We start from the raw sequence: 13,454 nt of genomic DNA on the forward strand, positions 1-13,454 counted from the left end.
CTTAGAGAATACGCGAGCACCTCCCTTACCGGAAAACCATTAACCTCAACAGTTCAGTCAGAAGCTCAATCGCGTCCCACCTAATTGACACCGGGAACGTAGTTATGCCAAATGAGTCATTTCAATTCATTTGCCGTGTATCAAATAGATTGCCAGTATCTATTCAGCCGAGGCAGTCATTATACGCCTGCGAAACCCGGTACTTTGGTGTCAAAACCGTCTCGTACGTAAATGTTTTTTCTTTACAAAATTCTGTTTCTACATGAATCTGGCTCACTTTTTCGGACAAGGACCGATCGAATAGCTGAGGGTTGTAAGTTCTAAGTTTCGCTAAATCCGTGAATATCTAAAACCAGTCGAATCTGCACATACTCCGTCCCCGAGCAGGAAAATTCTACTTGTGACGTCAGAAAGAGAGTACATCACATCACGGGATGTCATTGCATTTCAAGAAAAAGAGCTCCATACCACACAGAACCATCTCGGAGACAGTCAACCGTGATACAGTGGTCAAGTCAAATCCAATCGTTTAGACCCGGATACGTGCGAGCTAATCACAGTGCTGATCAGCCACTCGTGGCAGAAGTGTCCAATCTACTAGCCGGAGGGTCGCCGGTTCCAAACGTAATCGAGTTTTACGAGATGACTCCCAGTAATGATGGGATAGCTGTACAGTGCTTCATGGCATTTCCGTACGGACTGTCTCCACTTTCTAGAAGAAGATATCTTCACTGAAACTGCACACGAGCAACCGAAAAACTGGAACTGAGTTTGAGCAATGGATCGCAACTGCTAAGCTATCAGATTGGCGGGAAAATTCGGTGAACTTACCAAACCATATGATTCACCAGGCGGTCATAGTAGAACTTTCCTAATTGGACAAAATGCAGGAGATGGTTTTAAAGTCAAGATGTGAATAAACAGTCGGTACCGAAGGAACAGAAAGACCATAAAAGATAAATGATATTGATAATGTGTTGGAATATTGGTAGCCTGGAGTGCATTAAGTGATAATTGATCAGGTGACTGTTGATCTGTTCGCCGAGCTTGGCAATGGGTTTGCAAACATTTCATCGCGTTTTGAGGAGACATCTTCAGTGGGTGGACCCATCCAACAGCGCAGTGAAGATGTCGTCTCGAATGGTGGCGAAACGTTTGCAAACCTCATCTCCTTCGAATTTAACCGACAACTTCTTGGCAAGATCTATAGAAATTAGAAGAGAGCGCGATGTGTATTTCGTTGTATATATTCGGGGTATAGTACAGACAAATATCGGATGTCGAAAGCAAGTCAATCGCCACAGGAGTGGCCCATTTCTTCTGTTTACACAGTCCTGGTTTCTACACTGACTGCTAACGACTTGGCAAACAGCAATACCTTACAGTTCGTGGTCTTGATCCTGCCCAGGTAAATAACGTGAACGAAGGGCTATCGGCGGTGCCGTTACCGATCTTGTGTGGTTAATTGATTCACAAGCTGCTGCATTCAAATTGGAATGTGTTTCAAATGTCTAAATCAAGGTCACCTCACAGTTTTGCCAAGGTATCTCTCCATATGCACAACGGTAAACGAGGTTGGAGTTGGCGAACAGAGGTAGGTTTCAGTTGTAGACGACCACAGGTTCGGCGGCGTAGGTAGGTTGGTTTACCAGCTACGGTGAAGCGCAGCTCCACCAACTCACTAATATCATGTCTAAATTTCAAATTACCCATAAATTCTGCTTTTGGGGCGGAGAAGATCCGCGCCTTCTTCGATCGAAGCCATTTGAAAAACGAACAAACCTCGTTTTCTGTGACTGGCTAGTCCATGATGGTATCAGAAATCATGCGAAAAGATCATGTGACAACCATGGATACATACACATTCAATGAAACAACGATAACAGGAAAGAGGAGAGGGTTAAACTAAATGGGTCAATGGGTCACGGAATCAAGTAACTGACATCAATGTCAGACAAGTTGGCGGGACCGGATTTTTCTCAGACCAACTCAAAGTTCAGAGGTCGCACTAATTTCTTTTGGAGGCAAAGTTAAGGGCTATGCAGTCGGAGTTCAATCACTTATGCGACCGACAACAGTCTGAATCGTATCAGCCGTGATCGGTCCAGACAGAGGTACTCGGTATAGAACATCAAAGAAGAGCTCCCAGCAGATGTGACGTAATTACAGTTCAGCTCGATTTCGTTCAACCACCACGGCAAATAAGTAACTCAGTCAATTCAAGTAACCCACTAACCAAAGACTCACGCACGCAAGTACACAGATGGTGGATGTACACATAACGTAGTGGTAGAACGTGACGATTCGTCCTTCAAACGGAACCTAATAGTGGAACTGAAACTGGAACTCAAGACCAGATCAGCGACCGGGTATATCGTATCAACAGGACCGGTAGGCCTTCTACCAACTAGTTCAACAACCGAGTCATCTTTGAATGGAAGCCCTATGCAGAAGTGACTCTTCCCAACTAAACACTGTTTGGTTTTGTGTTCTGTGGGTTGCGTAATTTTGAATACGAACCGTCCTAGATAGCCATTCTGTAAGAATGTGGGTCTCAAGAACCATAATTCCTCTTATCAATAGCTTGAGGATCATATCCCCATTGCTTCCCCATTCGATCTCCTCTCCTTATTCTTATCAGCTTTTATTAAATGGTACGTACCGATTTTTTTCACGTATTCTCAGCCCGCGATTTCCGGTATCATATAAATTTGTGAGAAGAAGCCAAGAAGACTAATCAGATAAAATTAGCTTCGGTAGTGTGTTGAACTATTGGTAGCTCCGGTGAGTTCATAGGTTGTTGATCCGGTGGCTGTTGATCTGTTCGCCAAGGTTAGCTATTGACTTGCAAACACCTCGTCACCATACGAAAGGATATAATCACTGCGCAGTTGGACAGGCACTTTCTGCCTGCCCGCGTGCATTCACATAACCTGAGAAGATTAGCTGTTACTTAATAACACGATTGGCTAAGTGGAATGGAGCGTTTTTGTGAATCTATTGGGTCGCTTTTGATGCTTGTTGCGTTATGTTTAGCGTTGATTCGAGTAGACTGGTCATCATAATATGTTTCTTTGCTTTGATTGGCCACTTTTCAAGCTGGATTGTGGTGTGATCTGACCTTCTCGAGATTGATTGGAGGAGTTACCCGGCTGATGAATCAGAATACCGAAATTAATCGCCGGACGCAGGGGCACCAGCCGTTCCAATGGAGAATTAGAGCGACGCAACCAACTGACGTAGGTTAGATTGCTTTTGCAAGAAAGATTTCCTGCAGTTGATACATATAGATCAGTCACGCAGCCGGTGTCACTCACGCGTTGAAGCTGCAATAATTCCTAATCCGTGGGAAGAGTAGAACAGCTCGATGGATATCGTCTGCCACGCATGATCAGCCTTCCGTCACTAGCCCAAAGAAACCATGGAATAATATAGATTTGAACACGGTTTACAGCTGACAACATTAACTGAACTGAAAAAGCTCGAGGTGGCTCAGGTGCGAACATACCTATCGGAAGGTCTGTAGTTCGAATCCAATCTCGTTGTCTCTGCTGATCCTGTCTAAACGCGAGTAGCCTGGCAGTATCTCACTCCTCATGCTCCCGGAAAAGTAGCGAATCCCAGACCTACGGAAACTGTTGTATCGCGGGTGGCCGCCTATTGGTTACGCTTGCACTGAGCCCGCCAGGCTACGCGATAAGGCAAAGACAGAAAACCCTGGACACGGCTGTATTGTCGGGATAAAACACAGAGCGTAAATGTATATAATAACTACATGGCTAATTTAGGTCGTTCACTTGTTCGTTCTATACGGCCAATGGCGGTGTTCCGGTCGTGAACAGTCTTAGCCCCACTCCGCTGGTCGTATGTTGCTGAGCCGTGTTTGGTGAGCTCCGCCAATGCACCTGCTACCCGGAACGTACCGATGACGACCATGGGGATGCGTCATTCTCCGCACGTGCTTTTTTCAAGTCTGGGCGCGCCCTGACAGGACCACTATATGGTCCGCCAAACCACGTCTCTTTTGGGTCTTATCAAAATAGCCTTATGAGTTATGTATCGCACTGTATTACACTAAGTTGACTTGTCGTATTTCAACCTTTGTTAATATGATATACGTATACTTCTTGTATAGATCTGCAACCGATCCGCCTTAGAACACTTGATGTTCCGGAGTGCTGAACCAACAACAGTGTTGGAGTGCGTCCACGGTTGTGAATTCCAAAATGAGTATTGATTGTCAGTCTCGTGTGTGTTGGCTGTGTCTCACGGATGCTGCGGATAACAAGACTAACCTCGCGTTCATTGTGAGTAAAAACCGTTTATTTGACCTCATATGAGTCCCCACAAGTGTGGACCACCATCTGGGCTCTGGAATAGCTTCCTCCGGTTCAAACACCTACCTTATTCCCAGGGACTTACACCCAGTCCAGGGTGTTCAGCTGGTCGGGCATTCAAATCAACGCATACCGCATGCCGCAATACCTGTTTTTCGAGATTGCAAATAAACGTAAAATACTGTCCAGCTGTAACACCCTTTCGATGCCTGGCTGCCACGCCACCCGAGGGAAGCGCGAGGGCTGGGATACTGTCAGGTTGCCCAAGCCTAGACAGGGGACGTCGAGAGGCAGATGCCGGGTTCGAACCACGGACCTTTCTCTAACCACTTAAGCCATCTCGCATATAAACGTGGTTCTATGTGGCAGACAAACCGAAAACGGATGCCAAGCAACCACCATCCACCCGGTACGTCGCGTGCTTAACCAGTGTGCTGAGTTGTATGCCACAAGAAACTCTCATTAAGCAAGCTATTCGGACGATGGTTTGAAAGACAACTTCCCAATTATGAGTAACAGTAATAATAACAATAAATGATTAACACATCTTTGCTCGGAATGACCACAAAACTGTCATATGTCCAGAATAAATACAAAGCTGCTTTTAAACTTCGTTATCAAGAACAAGAATCGTACACGTGTGGCTATACTTGATTGGCTAACCTCAGTTGTTACTGAAATATCCTCCGCATCACACAAGGAGATCAGGATTTTTATAGTCATCAACAGAACTCACCTTTGTGATCGCCGTAGAATGACTCTGCCTGAGATCGCGACATGCGAAACACGCCCTGACATAGGATGGACAAATCAGCTTCGCGCATTCGCTGTTCCACATACTGTGTGAATGCAAAGGGGAGGCAATAGCAAGGTGTACGTACGATATTCAAGTTGATTCATACAAAATACACGTCTGAAGAAAGCGAAATCCCTGAGTGAGGGTATCACCACCGTTCCGTTGATCGGGATAAGGGTCACTAAATACGAGCCATTGAATCAAAAAATTTTTGGAAAGGAAACTGTCATTCATTATTTGCTGTCCGATGAAACTGACGAATAATAGTAATGATCGGGCGCATAGCTGCGATGCCACCCGAAGAGGGCCGATAGAATTCAAGTTGATTCATACAAAATACACGTCTGAAGAAAGCGAAATCCCTGAGTGAGGGTATCACCATTGGTTTATCATTAGAATCTTCATAAAAGTGTTGGTGACATTCCGTTGACCGGGATAGAGGTCACTAAACACAAACCACTGCAGGAAAAAAGTTTTGGAAAGAAAAATGCGCGTTGTGAAGTTTATTCCTCTTGCCATTCATTAGTTGTTGTCCAATGACACTGACGAATAATAGTAATGGCCGGGTGCATAGCTGCGATGCTACCCAAAGAGGGGTTTCCGTGACCGATTGGACTAAGATCCAAGTAGGCTATTCGGAAACAAAGTGCGCAGAAAAGTGGACCGTGAGATTCTAAGGCGATTCACTAGCATATACCTGGTCCTTTGCCCCGTTTGACTGCTTAACGGAAGGCCAAATGTGACCTTGTCAGGCTAGATATATTGTACTTTTAATTTACGGATATACCATCTTACGTCCATTGGTCGTTCCAACACTCTGGACCTGAACGGTGCTGTGTATCAAGGTCCGCAAGTTAAAAGTGCAAGACGTGTGGCCTTTATGAACCAGTCGAATGAAACAAACGACCAGATATATGAACGTAGAAAATTGCGGTCCCGTTTCATGTTTGGATCATTCTACAGCTGGACGCCAAACCTGAAATGTCAAGCTTGAAAGCCGTATGCAAGTGTTTGGACAGCTCACGAGTATTCAGTACGTCAGGTAATCTTTGCTGAGCACCGGCGAGATTCATCCGGACACTCCGTTTTTTGCCGTCTCTCCAGATTGGTACTGTTAGGCGGAACTCTACACGGATCCCTCTTTACCGCTCGCACTCAGATGCTGCTACAGCCGAGAAGTCCATCCTAGGCAAGATTGGCTATGAATTCGGGACGACTGCCGGTCCGGCATCAAGACGAGATCTGGTTGGTCGAAAGTCTGGACCCAACAACCAATCATGACCCAGCATTGGCCGAATGCCGGTTTCCAATGTTGCATCCAGAACGCGTCAGAATTTCCAGAAAGCTATTGCCGCCTACATATGAAGCGCTGTACAAGTGTTCCTCATTTCTTTTTGGGCGCTAATATACCTTGTGCGCCTTTGATGGGTTGTTGGGAGGCCCAGACTGAGAACTAAGCTGAGAAAAATACCGTCACTACAAGAAACGGGGGTGATATGCACCGAAGGACATCCATCAACTAAAAGATATTTCTACGATCGAGGGCCTTCCCACTTTTCACGACCGAAATGGTTGAACATGCCGGTGAAGGAAAAACAGTCACGGCCCATTCGAAAAGTCTCGGCCCTGGACCTATGACCGACTCCTGATGGCTCACGGGCATATGCATGGAAAGCGTTGTACCCCATGTTTGACCTCAGTACTGTCAAAATCCATGAAAAAAGCGCTTTGAAACAGTCAACTTTTTAAAAAGTTAGCGAAACAAATACGAACCTTCAATCAACTGGAAGAAACGTTTGAAACTGATTGGAAAGTCTTCGTTTCAGACCGGAAATTTCACGAAATCTCATCCCTGTCCACCCAGTAAATTAACGTTGCACAACAAAATCGTCAATCAAAACGCCCTGAATAGAAAGATCAAGGACGAAATGTGTAAACCCCCAACACGGGCATCCACATAAACAAGTTCTTTTAACCGATAGTTAACATTGATCTAGTGTGGTAATCCCAAGACATCTTGATGATTGGTTCACCGCCAACTTTAAAACTCAGCCAACCTGGTGACCTATTCACCTGGCTTGACGAAGCTTTTGGTCAAAGCGAAATATTGCCCCGCTATAAAAACATCGCTTGTTTTTCAGACCCTTCTGAAATAGTGCACATTTTTGGATTCAGTATCACTAACTATACTTATGGTGGAAAGATAGATGTATGCCAACGAGACATTGAATTTCCCCATGAATAAACAGCCCTGAAGCAACGGTCACAATATTTCGGCTGGCCTTCACTAATACACGGGGGGGGGGGGGGAAGAATTTCCGTGCACACAAAAATCACACCAAGAGAGCATCACACCACTTGGTGGCTTACTTGACGATGTGCTGCAACCCTCTGAACATCCGGTTTCAGTATCGCTAACGTCAGCTGGGCGATGCCGCGGGACATGAAGTCTCGAAAATGGAAAGAAGAGTTTAAGGAACACAATCAAATTCACAAAAATTCATTGGGCGTTGAATCCTAATGAAACACAATCATCACTTGAGTAGTATTCCTGTCAGTCTCTTGAAGAGTTCCAGAACAACACCTGACATTGGTATTCACATTCTCTCAGCTATTCACGAGAGGTATATTGTGATCCCGAAACTCAATCAAGGCATTGATCTCTTGAGATATCGTCTTCATTAGGCAAAATTACTGTATTTTTATTAGTGTACATTCTTTATGGATGCCGTTTCGAACTCCACATTGGTTGTGTGAATCCTTTTTAATACGTTTGGTCCAGCCTCCTGCTTGTGTGAGCCGGTTGTTGTTTGACCAAAACCAAACCAAATTGCTGACCGGAAGGTCCGTGGTTCGAACCCGACCTCAGCCTCTCGACTTTCCCTGTCTAGGTTTAGGCAAACTGGCAATATCCCTGTCCTCGTGCTTCCCTCTGGTGGCATGGTAGTTAAGCACCGAAAGGGTGCTACAGCTGAACGACTTTTTTTTGGGGTAAAACAAACGACTGGACGAATTCGATCTGCGTTCACCTTCAATGGAACGATATGAAATACTCCGATGACTGACGTTGGACCGAATTCAGACCGTTATTGATCAATGATGCTGCTTTTTCACGTGTTGCTGTTATTGCAGCCACTGTATCGCCTCTTACCCCTACAAACAGATGATTTTGAAACACTTTTTTAAGTTCATTACTTTGTTATTGGACCGATAGTTATCCAATCAATTGTGGCTAGTTTGCTTGCAAGCAACTTTGCATGGACTCACCCACTGGAGTTGGAAGAAGGTTGCCAGATACCTGAAAGTTTGTGCGCGGTAGCCCCACGTATTAGGTTGCTAGGAGAAGTTACCCTGACAACAACGCGATATTCGGTTATTGGTACTCGAATACAAAACGGTTGGCATTGGCAATGATGCTGATGGCGGTCATCTAATCTGTTGCGCGCCCCGGATGAGAAAGTGTAAGCGGAGATTCCAGCGCAGTGCGTTTGAAAGCTGTCGAACTTGAGGATTATCTTATGTGACAGAGGAAACTAGGGCCCAGAGTCAGCAGCAAGACCTATCAACATCCGTGACCCTCATCAGCAACCAGTTGATCTATTGCCTACGGGAAAGTGGACTTTATACATGGATCTGCTTGGAACATAATCAAACCTTCAAGCACAACTAAGCCCATAGTGCAAAAGGCATCGAAGAACTATTACCATACTATTCCATGGTATTAGGAGAACCGTTTTCAAACTATTTTGGACTACTACAGCCAATGGAATAACCGTTTTTCGTTGAGACAGATTTCATTGGTGTTCTTCACTATTTTGGACTACTACAGCCAATGGAATAACCGTTTTTCGTTGAGACAGATTTCATTGGTTGTTCTTCACTCACCCTTGATAGATGAGTTGTAGTCTTAGTAGCACTTTTTTGACCCGCTAGTACGCGACAGTGATTAATAGAGCAGCTGCCTCGCACGTTCATTGACTTTCCTGGTTTGGCCAAGCGTACCATGCGATCAAGCGGCTATCCAGACCGGGGTTCACGGTCTGGCACATAGCAATATTCGAAAATTCAGCATAAACAGTGAGAAGCGAACGACAGTGGAATAATGCGATATATCTTTTTCGAAAAGGTAACAAAAATAGAACAGAGACGGACAGTTTAGACAGTAGTATTATTGTATAACTCCGTTTTTCACTTCTGATAGTTGGTCCACCAATTTAACTTCGAGGTGGTCTTCGAGTCTGGGTACTGTGGAAGCGGCCTGAAGAAGCGAAAAGAAGGGTGATGGTGAGCGAAAGTGAGAAGCGCTGTAGGGTACGACAATCCGAAGCTCTCTAGAGCGATCAACGACAGAACGGCCAAAAAAGTGCTGCGGACGTCGTCTTAACTCAACAGCACTTCATAGGTCATTTAAATTGCCTTTTTATTTCAGAGAAAGAACTGTCATACTCCTCAGTGGGCTAAAATGTATTCCCTTTGGAGGGTTTCTGGATATACGTGCCAATACTAGACTGTGGCTAATGAATTCATCCTCGATCTACTGGATACGAGCGAAAGTAGATGGAGAGAGAAACAAATACACGAGATTTCCAAATAGTCAGCCGTAGATTTTTGCCTTTCATGAATTACGAACGAATAAAATTCAGACGAGACCCATTCACATTAATTTCAGCGACAAACCCATGTCGTGGAGTCGCATTTCCGTTGAAAATAAGATAGCCTTGGTAAAAAACGTAAGTAGACGCCATTGCAACAGCTTCGCTCATGGTCGAGGAACCATCAACCCACCGCTACGTACCACCACGCTCCCCATTAACGCACTGATGATGTCACCTCCATTGGTGATGAAACGTTTGCAATCAAATTGCCCAGCTCGGCGAACAAGCCAACGACCATCTACGCTACCTGAGCTACCAACGTTTTCCTCTATAGAAAAGCTTCACTCGTGTTGAAGATTAGCAGAACCTGTGCCCGTTGCCTTTCGGAAGATATAGTATTTTCACCCGTATCCTGCTCACAGCCACCTACGGCTACTTCCCTCATTCCAATAACTTACTGCGCCGGCGGACACCTTATTCGTTTCACTAACTAACAGTCTGGGGATCTGAATCCCATACGTCAACCAGTGAGTGCTGCGAAATCGAAGTATCCCATTTGACGTCTTAATTTTGGGCACTTTCTACGGCTTAATTGTGTCGGAAATTGCAATTCAACATATTGCGAATCGCAGAGTTGAAGTTGGAAAGATCATGCACCTGCGATGGGCTTCAGTCGACGTGAAAGCACAGTATAGATGTTTTTAGGCCTTCACACCAGTTCTCGAGCCGCGCTTAATGTACAACAATGTCGCACTTTTCACTAACAGAACAGAATACGTGAGAGCCAATCAAAATGGGGCGGCGTTATCGACCGGTGAACCGAACCAATCAGCTTCAAGATCGGCTAGCTCTGGTGAGGGTGAGAAACATCGGCAAAAATCCAAATTCCGGCCAGCTCAGATGATGCGGGAAAATTCAGAAGCGGTTCATAGATTGGGAACGAGAGAAACTATTGATTTAACCATCTGAGAGTAAATAAATTAGCGCCGGTTTCAACTAATACTCTGTTTTTCATTCATCCTTTTGTCTTGGCTCGCCAAATGCGTTTTAAAACTTCAAAACAAGATCGTTCAGGTGTGGCATTCGTTTGATGTATAGCTGTCATCCAAGGCGAAACGAACCAGAAGACTTAGATGACGATAAGATATCCCAGCTACCAAAGGACCCGATTCATGGACCTGCCGGTCGGTCGGTCGTACCTCATCGTTGGAAAAAAACACCATAATTCCCAATGATCATGGTCTATCCCTTCTTCGAAATCCACAGAAAAATGAGTAACTTTTCATTCAAAACGAGCACATCATGTACCCTGTCTGAGTGTGAATGTGAATGTGTAACACAATTCCATCAGAACATAGGGGTTACAAGGAGAACGGTTGCGATGGAATGGAAGCTACGGTCCAGCATATTCGCCTTTCGTAGGTGGGACTTGTATATGAAGGCAGGTACTATGTAATCGCCCGATTACCAAGAGACGGAATTTTGGTGAACAGTGATGGCGTTGCCACGATTCTCTGATCATGAGTTTAGAAGACTCCAATGAAATGGTGTTTGTCATGTCAAGGATTAACGGCTTCGAGACAGGGAGTTGCCGCATGTGGTGAACAGGGGTTTCCTCTCAGTAATTGGATCTATCAGTGGAAAGATACTGGGTTTTTATGGCTTGTGGTTTTACTTGCGCTGGTTACCTTAAGCCGACCGGTCATCAGCGGATACGGCGACTATTCCGTGAACAGAGTAAAATAACCAGTTCTGCTAAAGGTTTCGGGGGATCTCGGCTACAAAAGTGGTTTCCCACGACCGCGACCGAATATGCCAACTATCAAAACGCACGTGTTAATGTCAAGGGAGTCATACCTGAACTATTCGTTCCAATCCGGTCGCAATACGTTTATGAACAGAAAACAACCGCTCCAGATTTTCAACCGCTTGACACAAGGGAGTTGGGTCGGGGAATGGAATAGGCTTGTTTTCAGGCAGCCGGTCACGTGGTACCATCGGCTGAGTTCCGGGTTCAGATGAATCGAGTATCGATGAGAATTTTTCGCTGGATAAAGTCAAACGTTCCTTGAGTTGTTGAAGCTTTTCCAACTAAAGCAGAATGGTTGGAAGAAAAAACTGGTTCAAAGGGACCAAGAAAATTAAACTCCGAGAGCACAATAATGACTGTTATCACTACGTTTACACATGCGACGTATCGAAACAGTGGTTTCCGGTCAAAGGTCCACCGATTGCGCTTAAAAACGTCCGAATGAACATACTACTGAGACGCATATAAGTAAACCACGGCTACGAAATGAATCGGTGTTTTCGTGCGTTTTTCTCAACTCACCGCTACCCAAAGTGGCAAAAGCTGCATACATGGTGTTCCTTGTCAAAATCAAAGTGAACGACGAGTGGTGCTATGTGCGATCCAAGTGCGAGTTAATCACACTGCTAATCAGCCGCTCCTGGCTGAAAAGTTGAGTGTACATACTACTAGCCGGGAGATCGCGCGTTCGAAACTCCATGGAGCTTCGTGAGCGGTGTGCTGGTGATGATTACCAATAAGGATCGAACAAGTATATAAAGCTTGTTGTTTTCGGAATGGACTGGCTTCACTTACACGACGTAATCTCCATACAACAGTCAACCAATAAGTAGCTGAGAAGGATAACTTCACAGATGGAACGTCCTTGTGAGAAGTCATCGCTCGGGGAGCCAGTTAGCACGTGATTGGAAGGATGATTGGCGCTATGCCCTGTCCAATTGGGAGAGCCACAGTGCTGATGATTCCCAATAAAGATTCCCATCTGCACGGTGTTCCTCAGTTTTTCAGCATAGATGGGCTTCACTTACATAGGGAAATCTCCGCTGAAGTCAAGCTGTCATTTTTCGGCGTCCCCTCTGAGAAGACTCTTTGAGTTTCTATCTAGGGAATACCGCGCCAAGGTTCGTTTCAGTTCAAGTGACGCACGCGTTTGCTGTTCACTCGGACTGTGCTCCACTCAATAACTTTGTTTTTTATGATTGTGTGAAGGAACATGTGACATTTCGTAAACATATCGTCAATATATCTCGACTAATTATCAACTTATTCAAACGGTGTGTGTACTGTGGATGAATTCGTTCACCCGAAGGGCCGCACACTATGTGAGTAATATTTTAAAGACTACCGGTCAACGGACCAAATCGATATGATGTCAACTCCAGGGCTGGCGACGAGCTCCACTGAACGATGATCATCGAATGAGACAGAAGTAAAGTTCCGAGCCACGCCAAACCAGAAACGAACAACGGTGAATTTAAACCCCGAAATCGAACCGTGTTGCCGCAACCGCAAGAGAACCAGCGAGTTAAGTGGGTGGCAGGCGAGTCCGGCTAACTAGACCCGCAGTGTCGAAAGACAATCCCATTCAACTGAACTAAGCGCACTTGTGTAGTAGCATAGACTCGTTTCACGACGGAATCAGGTTTCTACTCGGTATGTTCGGCTAAATGGTCATCTTTGAAATAGCGCCGTCATTTAGTCTTCAGAGACTTCTGAACAGCTCTGACTAGTCAGGGCTGCATGTTATCCTTGCCCTGTACCATAGTGTCATCTAAACCGTTTTTATAAGCAGGTGACAAACCGAGGTGTGAGTATTGGCCGTTTCACATGGAGGTAGCAATAAACCACCAGCGCGCCTACTTGAAAGTACATTCAGAAGAAGACAAACACGACAAAGTCATACAACCAGAATGTCG

At 45.2% G+C, this 13,454-nt stretch overlaps 1 protein-coding gene across 1 annotated transcript in view; it reads right to left on the reverse strand.

Moving 5' to 3' along the window:
• Positions 1-4,422: 4,422 nt before the first annotated feature.
• Positions 4,423-13,454, reverse strand: part of T265_14400 (hypothetical protein) — a gene marked incomplete at both ends in the record, with an annotated part of 10,201 nt that continues 1,169 nt past the window's right edge. Inside the window, 5 exons of the mRNA XM_009173457.1 lie at positions 4,423-4,659; positions 5,074-5,176; positions 6,303-6,478; positions 7,848-8,162; positions 11,586-11,819. Of these exons, the coding sequence (XP_009171721.1) occupies positions 4,423-4,659; positions 5,074-5,176; positions 6,303-6,478; positions 7,848-8,162; positions 11,586-11,819 (1,065 nt within the window). The remainder of the gene's footprint in view (positions 4,660-5,073; positions 5,177-6,302; positions 6,479-7,847; positions 8,163-11,585; positions 11,820-13,454) is intronic.

This window comes from Opisthorchis viverrini, assembly GCF_000715545.1.
Source record: "Opisthorchis viverrini unplaced genomic scaffold opera_v5_186, whole genome shotgun sequence".
NCBI lineage: Eukaryota > Metazoa > Platyhelminthes > Trematoda > Opisthorchiida > Opisthorchiidae > Opisthorchis > Opisthorchis viverrini.